Source organism: Macadamia integrifolia, chromosome 9, assembly GCF_013358625.1.
Source record: "Macadamia integrifolia cultivar HAES 741 chromosome 9, SCU_Mint_v3, whole genome shotgun sequence".
Taxonomy (NCBI): domain Eukaryota; kingdom Viridiplantae; phylum Streptophyta; class Magnoliopsida; order Proteales; family Proteaceae; genus Macadamia; species Macadamia integrifolia.
In genome coordinates, this window is record NC_056565.1 from 3,227,278 (window position 1) to 3,244,141 (window position 16,864).

Here is a 16,864-nt window from a genome sequence, read left to right on the forward strand (position 1 = left end):
CTTCTCTTAACTACCAAAAATAGCCTTACCTCTATTTCTCTGCCTGCTCTTTTTAAATGCCCAGATTACTCTTCCTTTTCACTTGATGACCTATTAATCCTTTCATAAATTGAGTATCCTAGCACCCATAAGCAATATTTCTCTCCAGAAAATTTCTGAGTTAAAAACATGAAATTTCAATTTCTAGTAAAGATCAAGCAATACCAATTACGCTGCGACAAACTGATGTTAGATGAAACAGATGCAAGAGGAAACACGAACCTAGTTCGTTCGTCCAAGTCTCTTGAACAATGACAATAAACAACCCATTTTGTAATTCACCACATTAGACAAACAAAAGAACTTCAAAACCAAGTATATTAGTTAACTAAAAAGATGCTTTAACATCTAAGTGACGAGATTAGAGTAGAGGCATGGCCAGTCTTTATACCCGTCTTCCATCAAACAATTGGTCACTATCAACTTAACATCGGACTCCACCAGTTGTTCATAATTTTCTTGCTTTTGGCCAACTTTTGATCCTTATTGAAGATCCCTTATTTCCATTCTTACAGCTGACATTAAACCTGCTTAGTGAATCAACATACTGCACAGCCAAGAAACAACTCAAGTTGCTTATTGCACTTATTGGGTGAAATTTTTTTTTTTTTTTCAAAAACAAACACTATTCATAGCTCTACTGCAATACATTCAGTTAAATCATAACTAAGCGTGCTTCAAGTCACAGTTCTTTTTTTTTTTTCTTTTTTCTTTTTTTCATCTATTAATGATGTATGAGTAACAAGGACTCATCTCAATTTTAAAACTAGAGAAAGATAAAGAGCAAATAATTTTGACATTCACATTCAAATACTCAATTTTAACATCTTATATGCATTTCTTGCATGAGTTGCAGATGCCAAGACCATAGTTAGCCATTATCATCAAATGCTTGAAATACCGCCAAGACATAGGATAAAAGCATTTATAACACATTCATATCAAAATATCTGAATCTTAGGGGAATATGGATCTCCAGATAGGAGATAATACCACGACTTCACATAAAGCAAATCATGTACGGTAACTAAGAGACATTAGAAAATGAATTTAGCCTCTCACTTTATATTGAAATTAAAAGTCATTTTTCTTTTAGATCCTTTAAATCTAGAGAGAGTTCCCCTGATTTGTGAGGAATCTCCAACCTAATTTTAGGGCCATGCCTCCACTTTCCTTCTTTACCCCCTGAAATTTTTTTTGGAATATAGTTACTTGTCCTGAACGGATATAACCTTGATACAGATTGGGCTCAGATAAGGTTGAAATTGGGTCATGCTCCTCCAATTGCCAACTTAACTATCATATGTGAATCATCGTTATTAAAACCAGTATTTAATCGGGTATCATTATCTATAATAGTTGTGCCTTATACTAATATTTGCCCATTCTATATTTGTGGAAAGATCATACCGATAACTACCTGATCTCGTGTTGGTAGAACGGTTCTCATTGTGGGTAAATCTCTTCAAAAATTAATGTTTAATCAATTTTTAGCGTAAAAGCATCCAATTCGTCCCCTACACCCGATCTATATTGGTGTTGGTATCAGTACTGGTATTTGTTGGGATTTTAAATGTAACCGCAAGTGTACGGATCAGTGTAGCTACGGGTCGAACACAGGGAGAGCAGCCACTTTATTTTTTTATTTCTTTTAATAATGCGAAAGTGAACCGATTAATGATTGTGATCTATTCTAATTACCGTCCTAAACATATGTATATAAAATAACGTCCTAACCATCCGTTATCTAAGAATTTAAAGACGCAAGCCACGCAATTAAAATTAAATAAATAAATAACTGAAAATGAATAACCCATAAAATTTTAAAAAAAATAAAGGAAAAAAAATGCTGCAATAAAAATAAAGTAAAAGAAATAGGAGAAAGCTAGAGAGAGACTCACAAGTAGGTTTCTCTACTTAGACCGAGGGATGCATCATAATATGAGTTTCCCTACTTGACCAGAGAGTCACTCTTACAAGGGTTACTCTACTTGGCTTTAAGAAAATGGAGACAATTAAAATAAAAGCAATAAATTGATAGTTCTATGACTAGGAGAAGTAAAGCCAACACATACACTAGCCATGAACCTTAGGGGAAAGGGATAGCAATAGTGTAACGACTGAAATTAAAATCATAAATTAAGAAAGAGAGGATAGTCAGAAGAGGGAATGAGAGGGGGGAGAGAAGACTACTGAAGGAACCTACTTAATTGAATCAATGCTTAAAGTTGAAAGCTTGGGTGATTTGAGATACTACCAGTACTAAAAACTAGATCTGGAATAAACCAAATCTGAAATTTCTAATACTAGAGAAAACAAATCTTGAAAAAAAAAACTAAACTTGAAAAAAAAAGATGCTCCACGACTCGTGATCTTGTCACCTAGATCTAAGCCTAGAACTATAACTTTAAAAATTACAACTCAATTGCATAAATCTTACATAAAATGCTGAATAAGAATAAAAGAGTGCTTGCATTAATTGATATAAAAAACTATTACAAAAGTGATTAAAGCAAAAATAGAAAAGAATTAAAACTAAAGAGAGAGAGGGAGAGAGAGAAGAAAACTAAGCATAAACTAGAAAATAAACTAAGGGGAATAATAAAATAGGAGAGGGAAGGAAGGGGTTTTTATAGAGTTTTTTTCTTGCCCCATTCCTTCTACAAGTCTTCTTTAAGAAAAGAAAGAAAATAAAATTAAATTAAATCTTGGTAAAAATCCTCATTCTCTGAGATATTGTGTGAGGAAAGAGAGAATCTGTTTCCAAAATTAACAAATTCTATTCTTTCCTTACAATATTCACCAATATCTTGCAATTTTGATTAAATCAGAAAGGAATCTCTGCATAGCATCTTCAAGATCTTGTGAGGTGGCAAGGAGAGAAAATAATCTTCAGGATTTTGTAGGAAAGAGGATGTGGTACTAATGAGTGGGTCCCACCTTTGGACTGGTTCTTGATTCACTTTAAGCACTTTCTCTTGTAGACTTGAAAACTAAAAAAAAGACAAGAAAAATAAAAATAGTACTATCCAAAGTGGGGCAAAATGTACACTTATATCCCTAAGATTTCACACATTATTGTGCTCATCAGTATTGGTATCAATAACATTAACCGCTTTTAAAATCATGATATGAATAATTCTAAATCAGCCTAGGTATGCTCCATGATCTAGAACTTTCTTTTCCTTGGTTCTTCATGAACCAATGTGGCAAATACAACACAATAACTACAAAAGTAATAAATTCAGAATCACCTTCTAATCAGACGTAATTGCTCCGTATTGATAGATTCTTGCTTCAAGAGAATTTTACTTTGATTGAATGTAGTCCCCTTACAACATCGTCCATGTTCATACGGTCTCTCGGCGTTTCCACAGAGCACTGAAGTGCAATTTCAATTATTGATGTTATGCAATCTTGCAATTTATTTGTCCCATGACTATGACCTTCAATTTTTTTGATAGCATCCTCTTCAATATCTTCAATTTGTTCTTCATTGGGTAGGAGTAGTGTTAGATCTAAAATTTGCAACACATGCGCACGTAAAGCTGCCTTTGCAAAGTAATGGAGATTTAAGCCATCAGTAAACATAATGTCTGTAGGCCTTTTTCTTATGAACACCTCCAATAAAAGGATCCCATAGCTAAACACGTCCCCTTGTATAGTTGCCCTTCCACCCATGCCATATTCTGAAATTTTGAAACCTTTTGCAATTAATATAACAATAAGAGATTTGCATATTTTTTCCCCATGTAATACAACAAAATTATGGCCTTAAATATAGAAATTGTGAACACATTATTCAAAAGTAGTGAGTTACATGGTCATTCCTTCAAGTTGGAACCATGATTCTTTTGATTATTTTAAAAATAATCCAATCTAATTTAGTCCAATTAAATACTAGGGTCCAATGCATTGAGTAGTATAATGAATTCCTAATTGAAATGAATATGGATAAAACTATAATCCACTCTAATTAAAATAGAAAAGTGTGTTGATATACTCAATCAACTATTAAGAACAAGATCTGAATATTCAATAATGGTTGAATTGAAGTATTAACCCAATAAACAGGGTATTTAGATTTGGACCTCTTTTCTAAATTATCATTTGGGCCATTTTTAACAGCCTACAACTAATTCTGATTAGAATAAATTGAAATAACTTAGTAAATTACATTTAGATCTACATAATAAAAATTTAATATATTGATTGATAACTTAAAATAAAATTGTATAGTCTATTTGTTACCTGGAGCAGCATAGCCAATAGATCATTTTATCCCAATGGTACTAGTTTGAGCTTGGAATAAATTGTCGTTAGGTTCTAAAAGTAGTCTCGCCAAGCGAAAATCAAACATGTGCAATCATATCACTGTCAAGTCACAATGAACAATTGGCGCATAACAATGATAATGAAGGTCATCCGATGCAAAAGCCACATCAATTGCAATGTTTAATCTTTGAAGAAGGCTTAAATTTCTTGAATGATCATGTACCTCCATCGGTAGATGCAACCAATCATCAAGACTCCCATTGGGCATGAATTCATAAACAAGGGCTTTGAAATCTTTGCCTTTTGAATCAAGACTTGAACATGAAGTTAAAATCTTGACAAGATTTCGATGTCGAATGTTTAATAATGCTTCACATTCAGCTATGAAGCTCTTATAAGCTCTTGGATTTTGAAAGTTGAGTACCTTGACTGCGACAATGGTTTCATCTTGGACAATAATCCCTTTGTATACAGAGCCAAAACTATCGGAACCAATGAAATTAGCTGAAGAAAATCCTCTAGTAGCTTGAAAAAGCTCTTTGTAAGAAAGCTTTAAGAATTGGTTACCAATTACTGCAATGGATGGAGGTTTGCTTTTTGATCTTCTTTTCCATAAAAGTGCTACATGGATTTGTCAAAGGAAAAGATAAGAGGTAGAAGAGAAAAAAGGGGCGTGATCAAGAAAAGAAATAAAGCAGTGCAACATCTTAGGTCATCCCACTTAAATGCAATCTGCCACATGGATCTTTGCCCTCCAAAGAGCTCTATTTGATGTCATACTAGAGTTAAGACCAAGCTTTTGCATGTCTTTCCTTATCAACTTATCAATAGTTATTTTAGGCCTGCCCCCAACTGTACTAGCACCTTTCAGTTGGTTTTGATCACTCTTCTGTATTGGGCCACTCCCAACCCAACTCTTACCCTGTCATTTTTCACTCTATCTTTCATAGATTTTTCACACATCTATCTCAACATCTGCATCTCTGCTACACTCAACTTATCTTTGTTACACTTCTTGACTGTCAAACATTCCACCCCTACAATATAACCAGTTTTACGCCCGTCCTGTAAAACTTTCCTTTAAGCTTGAGGGGAATACGTCGATCATACAACATTCCAGATGCACATCTCCACTTCAATCATCATGCTTTAATTCTGTGGAAAACATCATTATCTACCTCATCATCCTTGCTAATAGTAGACCCCAAATATCTAAAATAATCGCTTTGCAGGATCTCTCGCTCTTCAAGATTCACCACATCAGTATCTATCCTTGAGCTACTAAAGTTACAAACTATAAACTCTGTCTTCGTTCTACTTATCTTAAGACCTATTGATTCCAAGGTAGATCTCCATAACTTCAACTTATCATTAATCCCAACCATTATATCATCTACCAAAACGATACCATCGGCGAAAACATACACCACGGAACCTCCTCTTGAATGTCCTTAGTTAAATCATCTATGATGAGTGTAAACAAATAGAGACTTAAAATAAATCATTGATGTAATCCAATGGTAACTAGGAACTCACTACCATGATCTTCCGCCAATCTCATACTAGTCACCACGTTCTCGTACAGGTCTTAGGTTATGTCCACATATATACTATCCACCCCTTTCTTTTCCAAAGCATGCCAAATTAGCTCCCTAAGAACTCTATCATAGACATTTTATAGATCAATGAACACCATATGAAGATCTTTCTTGTAGGATTTAGATTTTTTTCATGAGTTTCTGTAAATGTTAGATCGCCTTCATTGTCGATCTCCCAGGCATAAAACCAAATTGATTCCTCGAGAAATTAGTTTCATTTCTAATGCGGACTTCGATGATCTTCTCCCATAATTTCATTGTTTTTATAAGTTTTATACCTCTGTAGTTATTGCAACTTTGTACATCGTCTTTGTGGACTGAGACTAAAATACTTCCTCTCCATTCTTCAGGCATCTTTCTAGTGTTCAAAATTTTGTTAAATAAATTGGTTAGCCAAGTAACCTCACACCCTCCCAAATCCTTCCATACTTCTATTAGCAACTCATCTGGCCTGGAGTCTTATCTACTTTCATCTTTCTCAAGGCATCTTTAATTTGATCACTCTTATTTTTCGAACGTATCTATGATGCATGTATGTTGTTATAATGTGTACTCCCATCATAAGGTCTTTTTTAATTAGGAATTAGATTGGTGAATTGACGAATTTGTATCAAAACCGGATGACATCGATCCCAATTTCCACATATACCAATCATTAGTGTTTGAATCAAAATTGAATCAGCCTGGACCGATTCTTAGTCATTTTTTCATATTCCAACTTGGATCGGACCGATTCTTGAACCGATTCCATTTTAATCATAAAATAGATTAGAATCGGACCGATTCAGATCCAATTCAAATCGCAATCGATTCTGACCGATTTGATTGCCACTTACAATTTATAAAACTTTGGCCATTAAGTAAAGCACAGGCGCGCGGGAGATATTGGCATTGCCACCCCATGCACTTAAATCTTCCATACACACACAAACAACTGTATATTTCTCAGCAATATATATATATATATATATTTTTTAAATTTTTATTATAATATTCCTAAGGGAGAGGGATCCAACAAAGGTGAGATTTTTCATTTCATGGACGTGGGGTGATTATTTTGCCCTTCATGTGTCTGGGCACATGCGCCACACATCCTATCAACAATGCTATCAACATGAATGAAATTTTTCACGAGGGCAAGACGGTAATTTTATATGCCCCTATGGACACAGGAGCCATATTGGGCAACCTTCCCCTTCCCCTTCCCCTTCTTTCTATTCATTTTCTTCACTACAACACCACAACGATGTTATGGCCAAAGTCACAAGACTTACAACATTAGCTAGGGTTATTAAAATTGAGATTCAATCAAAGCAAAACCGATACATGGATTCGTTATTTGTTTAATATTAGTTTTAGGTTTTTACAAACCATTAAAGTCCGAAATCAGCCAAAGTCGATGAGATTGACTGAAATTGATTTTTTAGATACAAAAAATCTGATAAAATTTAAAAAGTTTATGGGCAAGTGTTTTATGTCCGTGAACGGCCCCTACACCCATATGCAAGGATGTGTGTCCCTCTCATCATTGTACACCCCTGTGTCTTTGACGTAAAGGCCGCTCAGCAATGACATCAAACTTTATCCCTATTTTTATGTATAAATATAGAGATAAGCCAAAAATAAACCATTAAAAGAAACCAATAACCGATCAAAATCAACCAACAGCCTTGATTTGACAATTATCACCTCATTGATCCAATTTCGAACTCACCTTATATTAGGGGTGTCAATCGGTCGGTCTGGCTTGGTTTTGATCCGGGTTCAGTCGGTTTCGGTGTGGGAAAGTTGAAACCGAAACCAAACCAACAAGGAAATTCTGATTTCGGTTTGATTTTGGTTTCGGTGTGGTTTGGTTTCGGTTTGTCTTCGGTTTCTTAAATCGATTTGTACTCGGGTTGGTTTTGGTTTTTGGTCCAGTTTGGATTCGACTTTCCATACAAATGTTTACAAAACTATGCAAATTTTGATTTTTTTAATGAATTTTGGAGTGTTTCGGTTTCTTACCGGTTTGGTTTCAGTTTCGATCCAGGTTTTGAGCCAGTTTCGGGTTCATCCGGTTTCTGGTGCGGTTCGGTTTGTTTTGGGGTTGCAATACTCCAAACCAAACCGACCCAATAAGGCTTCGGTTCGATTATGTCCGTGTTGGTATCGGTTTGGCCTGACCAGTTTTACCGGTTGGATTTAAGAATTGACACCCTACCTTTTATATATATATATATATATATACAAAAATAAAAAAACCAACTAAAACCGGGTCAAACCAACCATTTGACGGTCTAGCCACAGCCGCAAAGTGAAGGAATAGTACCTGGGATGAAACATCTTGGTCATGAATCAGATCATTACATTCTACGAAAAAACAAAAGAATCATGATCATTACAAAATACCAAAATCACTGCTTTTGTCTCGCATATGTGTTTGTGCGCATCCTTTCACCCAGAGAGTCTTCCTATTAAGGTACCAATTTTCAAATTTTCACGCTCAGTTGGGAACTAGGTGTCTCATTGCTCCCCCAACATTACAGGGAGGAGGGAGCTCCCCCATTGTTGGAGGGGATGGGTGGTGGGTTGGTATATATCACCTTCACATCATTTGAATTTAGGACAACCGGGCTATCATAACTTCTGGTGAGATAGAATTTCATCCCTCTCATGCCGAAAGCACTACCTTCAACTAGATTTGTCATCATTTGGTACATGGAACGTGGATACTTCATCCTTCCTTACATCAAATATAAAATGATGGGACACGGGTGGATCATGTGTGGGCTATAAGCGTGCTTTGTAATATCTAACCCTCTCTCTCATCAGTACGTGCACACGTGTGGATGGGTCGGACACTTGGATATATAGAATTCGGAATTAGGTCTAATCAGGTTTGTCCCACTTTGGGATGGATTCAACTCCTCTATGACATAACATGGTGTCTGACGCATATCTAATGGCCATAAATACCTTGATTCAGAATCTAAGACAATAACACACAACCAAAGACGATTTTAGGCATTAGATGTGTGTTGGACACCATGTTGTGCCATAGAGGATTCAAATCCCCTTATGAACTCGCACTGCAATTGGTTGATTCAAGACTTGAGCCTCACATGTTAGGTATGGTCCTATTTAGTATTTATAAACAATTGATTGGATATTAATTCTTTATCGGAGCAATTAATCATTTATTTTAAATAAACTCTAACCGGACTTTAAACATTGTTTGATCCTACCTACCTACCTAGCGGGGACTGAAATTGAACCCCTACCTCCACCTACCACATTGAAGTTTTGGGGTAGAAAATTTAGAGCGAGACTATTTTTTGTAGTTAATTCTACGGAAAACAAGATTTTAAAGCACAGATGATACAGAGATAGGAAATACAACTTACAGCTTACAAATTACTGAGTCACTCAGTACATGGACGATTCCGATCCGTTCTGGGTTCGTACTTTTGTAGTACTTTTAAGTGGAGAGAGGACGCAGAGTTGCCTCAGGCTCACGTCTTTCCAGGCTTCCAGTGTCAGATTCTAAGAAGGAAGATACTGAGTTCGGGTCCGCCGGTTCCATCTGGGTTCATCATATAAAAAGCTTCCGAGTCACGACTCCCTACGACTCGTTCAAACCTAGCCCTCATGTACATAAGCTCTCCTTCCCAAACGCTCCTATCACCAATCCTGCTCTTATCCGCCGGAATCACACCAGCACCGACCGACACCGTCTGGACGGTGCTCAACAAGTGACAATCCGAATCCCCACATGTGCGAGCCACAGCGTATCCACACTTCCTTCCATTACAGTACATCGTCCACACGGGTTCCTGAAACAGCTTCACCGAAGACCGGCCACCGGAACCACAGGTTGAGCCCTTATCACATTCGAGGGCAATCCTGACGAGTCCCGTCGACATCTCCTTCACTAATGCCGAGGTGGACATAGCCAACTCCAATATTATCACCGGTTCCGACCGGGGGTGGTCCTGTACCACGAAGCTGACGTGGCCCTTCTTGTGACCGAAGAGTGTGCCTGTGACTTTACGGCCAAGTGACGGCGCCGGAGAGAAACGGGACGGAATGCTCAGCCAACGACACGTGGAGCCTGTGGGAATTATGAAAGGCAGTGAGATGAAGCGGAGGAGTGAACGAAGAAGAATTCCTATGTTTCTATTTTTGTTGGGCCAAGTAAACGATACGGCGGCGCCACCGTATTTATGGACTAGCGGCCTATCTGATACAGCGTTGGTGTCTGGTGTGAATGGTGTTGATCTCACATAGTTTGCTGGGAGGATGTTTCGACTACTTCTGCAGTTGCTGCTGTTCCTATGCAGGATCACCTTCTCTGGTTTCATCGTATGTTACAGAGAGAGAGAGAGAGAGAGAGAGAGAGAGAGAGAGAGAGAGAGAGAGAGAGAGAGAGAGAGAGAGAGAGAGAGAGAGAGAGAGGGTTGTGGAGGTGAATGTGGTAGAGTTTTTCCTTTTTCCTCTTAAACACTAAGACGCTCACAACACAGAGGTTTTGAGAGAGAGGTGGGATATAAAGCGGCAGACAAAGGTGATGATGGTGTTGGCCGGAAGATTGCCAAGGCGATTGAGGTATATGGTGATATTACAATTTATATGAGGTCGTATGAAGCATCATTAAAGGTTATATCGGTACATTAATTCACTCTTTGATCTGGATGGATGGACCAGTATCGAAGGATAGGCTAATTGGTTCTGGTTCAACTAGAGGATCCATCCGGGATAGCAGATCAAGTCCTCGTACGAAAACCATTTATGTACTGAGTTGATCCGCACTGATGGAATTCATCTAACAATCAACTTTGTGGTGATTTTATTTTTGTGGATCAATTATACGAGAATGGTTCTTGTAAAGAATCTGATTCACACTCTGGATTGTTAACTGTCCAATCCATAGATTAGCTATGTATATCGGCGGGATTGATGGTATTTTAGGGTGTAAAATGGTCCAATTTAGTCTAATTCAACAAATCCGAATTGAAATCCTTATCAACATTGATTAAGACCATATGATCATATCAGTATGGTATAATATAATCTTTATCCAATCACTAGGTGAAATGGTTTGTATTGAATCATCCAACCCCAAAGCTCAAGTTCTTTAATATGGAGAGGACTATAAACAAACCCAAGTACCTAACCCTACCATCAAGAACTCTATTTGGCCCTTTGGTTCAACCAATCGAAATAAATCAGCATTATGGATGGTTCTACTGGTTGATACCATATTAGTATTTATTGTTTGAAAAAGGTCCATGGTGACACCTTAGCGTGTGTAATCTTTTTCATACATTCTAATATAATGAGCCGTGAAACTTATACGACACTTTATTCCTTTTCAAAAAGATAAAAAACATAGGTCATCCATTGAGTGTATCTTCTTTCCTTCCTCTCACTGGTATAGTTTTCCATTCTCACGTAGTAAGAAATCTTTAGGATTCTTTTCCATGCCTTTTCATATAATGACCCGCGGGATTCATATTGACACTCTCTTTCTCTCTCCTCAAATGAAATATAAATTCTTTGCTGAACAAACCTATTTACCGTTCTCAATAGTTATTTTATTAAAGAAAAAAAAATGTGGTTTTCCACTCTGATGTGGTGAGAAACCTCTACAAATATTTGTGTGTGCAATAATGACCGTTGGATTAATTTTGCAAGTGCACAGGGTTGGTTGAGGTATGACCAGATGATAGGGATAGAAATATGTACCACTGTATTATTATGTGATTGGTGACATGAGAGTGACGAATATCACATTACCAAAAAAAAGAAAAAGAGTTACGAATATCATATAATAATATGGGTAGTCAGTGGAAAAGAAGGCGATAACACTGTAGCCATCCATTCATTTTTAAAGGGAAAACAAGAATCAAATTAATCTTAGGATAGCTTTAATAAGCATGATTAGTTATATAATTATGTTAAAATAAACTACATTTGGACGGTTCCTACAACAGACTACTCTGAGCTAAGACTAATCTGATTGGTGGCCTAACATTTCAGCGTTCATGACCATTTCTGCTTTATGTCTATCATCTGTATCTATCACCATCTATATTAATTAATCATCTTCACCATCTTTTGATCAGCTTCCTTTTTTGTGGTTTCCTATTGATTTATGTGATTTATGATGAATAAAAATTTTTTTTAATTGGGGTTCCCACGTATATCACCATCATCATTCTCATTTCGTTTTTTATTAATTTGACCTATCCATATGTTAATATAATCTCTTTATTAAAGATTGTTTTAAAAAAATCAATTTTTTTATCAGGCTTGTTTTAATAAAATCAATTTTTTTATCAAGTTTTCTTATTGACACGCCTTATGGTGCCAAATAATTTGTAACATTAATTTATTGTGTGTTCTTATTGTAACACATTTCTTCCTTTTAATAACTTGTTCATATGATGTGTACTCTAAAAGAATGCGAGACAAGTGTGAGACAAAAATAATTCATGAAAATAACATAATAGTAAGTCTCTTTTAAGAAAATTGAAAATCCTCTTTTAATCTTGACTTGAGGAACTTTGAGGTATAAAACATTAAGGTTTCATTCTACATGCTCGTATAGAAATATCATTGAGATGATCCCCTTTTTATTTTTCTATGAGATTGTACAATAAAGAAAATTATTTAAAAAAAAAAAAAAAAAAAAAAACTTGTAAACTACATAGGAAGATTGTTTTGCAGTTTTGCTAACCTTTTAGAGGCCTTTTTAACCCCTACATCGTGGTAAAAAGGGTAATGAAGATTTCTTGTATTTTATTGGGTATGGGAAGGATGAGGAAAGCATACTTTCTTTTTGTTCTCTTCCCTCCCCTCCCTACCTCATTGGAAGGTTTTTCCTTTTAAGAAGCATCAATGGCTACATCATGATGGTATACCACTACCACAAGATAGTAAATTAGTTGGTAGATTTTATACAAAAATTTTGGCTGATTTAAGAAGTACTCCATTTTCTAACTAGAGTGGTATAGAAACCCAAGGCCAAAAAACTAAGGTATTATTTGACAATATTTCATTTCTGTCGTTTATGCGTTTTCTTGTTCCCATAAAAAGAGAAACAACCTAAAAAACGTTTGATAAAGTTGTTCCATTTCACCAATTTTTAAAAACATAAATCAAAATTTATGCCTATTTATAATTATAGAAATGACTTTGACGAAACAAGTTATCGTTTCTAGAAACGAATTTGAGAAAGAAAAAAAAAAAAGGTTGTTGTGCCCAATAAATCTTTCAATTATTTAAACGTAAAAAGAGGCAACTGAACCATCTCTCCCTTTTGGGCATCCGCTGATACTATTGAGGTTCTTAGTGGTATTATATCTGTAAAAAATGTTTCGAGAAACAGGTTTATCAAACACCAAAAAAATTGTTTTTGTTTTTGAAAAAAGTGAAAAGCCGTTTCTACTATTTCTAGACACAGAAACAACAAAAACATTATCAAACGATGCCTAAGTGTTTATGATTAGTTTTGCCAAAATAACTAAGAAGATCCTCCACATCACTCCAGTCCACAACATATCCACCATCTATCTCTTTTCTCTTTTAGAAGTCCCCTTGCAGCCGCCTCACCATTTTTTCCTATCAACAAATAATTCGCCTCCGACAAGATACAAGCATACAAACATTGTGGAAGACTTTTTCCCATAGAAAAACCCTAAAAATCATATGTAAGTCCAAAACTTATAGAGTTTGGAGTTTGGACTTTGAACCCTTTTGATCCTTGCGTGCAATGGAAATCAACAGTTTTTTTTTTTTTTTTTGGTAGAATAGAAAGTCCTACAAGTAATCACAGAAGAATAGAAGGCATAACAATACGCATTATTACCAAAATGCCCTCTTCCGTTTCCGAACATCATTCAATTCATTTCGTGCTCTTGCATTCCTTCACCCATGGAGTGATTCATATGATAAATCCTCTTAATTAAACGTAACAATTGATAATCAAATAATCTTCTATAACTAATAACATTTGGGAACCAAATTAATTAGAATTTTAATTCATAACAATTAATTAGAGCAATCCATTTCTAATAGTTTTAAAAGCTAAACCAGACCAGCCATCAAACTGGTTAATGGGCATGATCCATCAAGGTTACATTTTTTCTAGTGAGATTTTTTATTTTTAATGAAAAGGTAGTGATTTGGTAAGAACATAAGCAGGTCCTTTTGAACACCACACTACCACAGGACTATTAGTGGTAGCTCATTTTCAATAAACCCCCAAAAAAATTTGATAATGGCAATAAAAAAATCAACATCTTATATATCTTATTGGGTAAGATAACGCTACCCACTTGCTTGACCACTACACTAACGTGTGAAAGCATCTTCAACGCTTGAGGTCAAGAGGCATAGACACAAGCAAATGTGTAGCCATTTTTTTTTCTTATTTTTTTTTTATATATCAAAATATTTAAAATCAAACGAATAACAAACGATGGTGAACCGATACCTATTCATAGATTGCCTACATGGTTAAGACGAATTAAGGCTTGTGTGGACGGAGATTTATCAAACATCAAATTCGTTTTTATTTAAAAAAAAACGTGAAAAGCAGTAGAACCGTTGAAAGGTGCCTAAATTTTTTTCCTAACAAAATAGGACAAAGTCAACAACCACCGGTCCATCCAGGTTCCTTCCCTTGGAATATTGCGTGAGCAGCGATAACCGTACAAGTGGGCTAGAAACGTGTTTTGCCTGACTTATATGGTGACGACGCAACACAAACACCGGAAGAAATTAGATCATTTGACTGCCGCCAAAAGCCTCACCATTTCAAGCCTCCCAAGTTCCAATGGTCACTCAACTCTCCAGGATTTGCTCTTGTCAGAAGTCAAGAAAAGTACCCATGAAGCCAACCACATAGTGTAGAAACGTGTGCAGCTCCCAAAGCCCAACCTATATAATAAGCTCAACCCACAAATTGATCCCAAAATTATTCCAATCCCAATCCTTCTTCTCTTAGCCTGTTCTTACAAGCTATCTTCAAAGCTGGAGAATCAACAAGGCCACCAAAAGGAAGCATTCTCTGCTTCCTTCCAAGCATTCAAATCAGAAATCTCTACATACCTGATTCAGTTCTCTTTGTATTCCAAACCCAGATCAGAAATCCTCACCTTATCATGGGTTCAGCAATGTCTGCAACTCCTTCCCAGAATAAACACAGCATTTAAGAAACTCATTGTGGATATCGACTACCCCATGAATGGATGGCAGGTCTCTTTGGTTGATGAGTATCTGAAAGAAAGATTGAAATTGCTAGAGCTTCTCAACTCCATAACCTCCTCTCTTTCTCATCTGGGTCAAGCTCGTATGTCACTCTCTTATGCCTTGAGTCTTCTGGAGAATTCACCTTCCCTTGCAATGGAACTTCTGGGAGCAATTCAGCTCTTTGGTTCCAACAAGAAATCGAAAGGAGAAGAGACCGAAGCCAGAGGGGAGGTAGTAAGGTGTTCCTCTGGGAAAGAATGGGTTATCTGTCAAGCTATGGCAATTATGAAGGTCGTCGGCTTTTGGGTATGTGGTGTTGTGGCATCAAGTCTATTTGGAGACATTGAGTCATGCTTGAAGCTGAGGAAGTTAATTGAGAGTTTTCCTAATTCTTCATTAATGAGTTTGCATGTGTCTGTATATGAAGAGATGATGAAGAAAGGGGGTTTGTTTGAGATAATGGAGGTAAACAAGGGAATTGCTCAGCTTGTAACAGTTACTTGTGGTGAAACAAGCAGTGATGTAGCAGAGGAATTAAAAAGAAGAGTGGAGATACTGGAGAAGCTATTGCAGGATGTAAGAGAGGAGGTGAATAGGCTTTTCTCAGAAGTTCTGTTGGAGAGGAATAATTTGCTCAATTGTCTCCACCAAAAGCAATAGGAGCAAAGCATGAATTTTTCTTGTACAGAGCAATTTCTTGAATTGTCCTAAAAGAATTAAATTGTACTGAACAATAAAACTAATTATGTTCTTCCATACTCACATTTGATTTTATAGAATCATTTACTTTATATCATTAGTTCTCTTTCACAGAAAACGTAAGCCAATTATGAATTGGAACCTTCTTCCCTGCTTTTTTGTTTCTTTCAGATCATTTCAGACAATTCTTTTTCCTGGTTTTGTTGGATGTCGTTATAACCATTTATACCAAAAATTTGAACTATTAAACCCTTTACACTTACCTGCCATTCTGGCTCTAATTCCATGTTACAACTGCTTATCCCAAAAGCTCAAGTAGTCAAGTAAAAGCAACAATAATGTATATCTACAAATATGATAATATGCCACAACCTAAAGAGTGACCGACAATTTACGCTATGAATAGAATAGAAGCAACAATCAGTTCTAAAATTTTGTGGTTAATTTTGAGGTCACATCCTCAGTTGATAGCGTTGAGGCCACATCCTCAGTGGATAGTGTTAAACAAAATGAATGTGGATCAGATCATGGTTGAAGTTGGACAAAGAGCTACAAGTTCTTCATCTCAAATAGAATGTTTAGTAAATTAGCATTGCAGTATTGTCCAAGAATATAAACATGTTGCAGTGAGAGAGAGAGAGAGAGAGAACTCCCTGCCCTGATTTAAAAAATAATAATAAAAAAAATGAAAGATATCCAATAATGTGATATCAATAAAAAAATTAAAAGATAAAGAATAGCAACACATTGCTAGACCATCAAAAGAAAAAATGAATTCAAATTAGGAACCACAAAAGACTACCATCCGCAAATTTAAATAGGAAGTACAAACCGCAAACAAATTCTAAAGTCTTCAGACACCAACTAGAACCAACTCATCTGTGAACTTGTCCAATCATTTATTTATATTTAAAATGCTCAGTAGTTTTTGATGGGTGAGGTTTGTGAGAAATTATGAAATATTTCATAAAGATCATTTTAAATTCTATAGAAATGTAATTTGTATGACAAGTACT

General features: G+C 36.0%; 1 protein-coding gene and 1 pseudogene across 1 annotated transcript; both read right to left on the reverse strand.

Annotated features, from left to right (window-relative positions):
- Positions 1-4,312: 4,312 nt before the first annotated feature.
- LOC122089007 lies at positions 4,313-6,266 on the reverse strand (annotated as a pseudogene).
- Positions 6,267-9,142: 2,876 nt separating this feature from the next.
- Positions 9,143-10,807, reverse strand: LOC122087936 (protein MIZU-KUSSEI 1-like). The gene has a single exon (XM_042657072.1). The coding sequence runs from the start codon at positions 10,253-10,255 to the stop codon at positions 9,431-9,433; it is 825 nt and encodes a 274-aa protein (XP_042513006.1). The 5' UTR covers positions 10,256-10,807; the 3' UTR covers positions 9,143-9,430.
- Between the last annotated feature and the right edge of the window lie 6,057 nt (positions 10,808-16,864).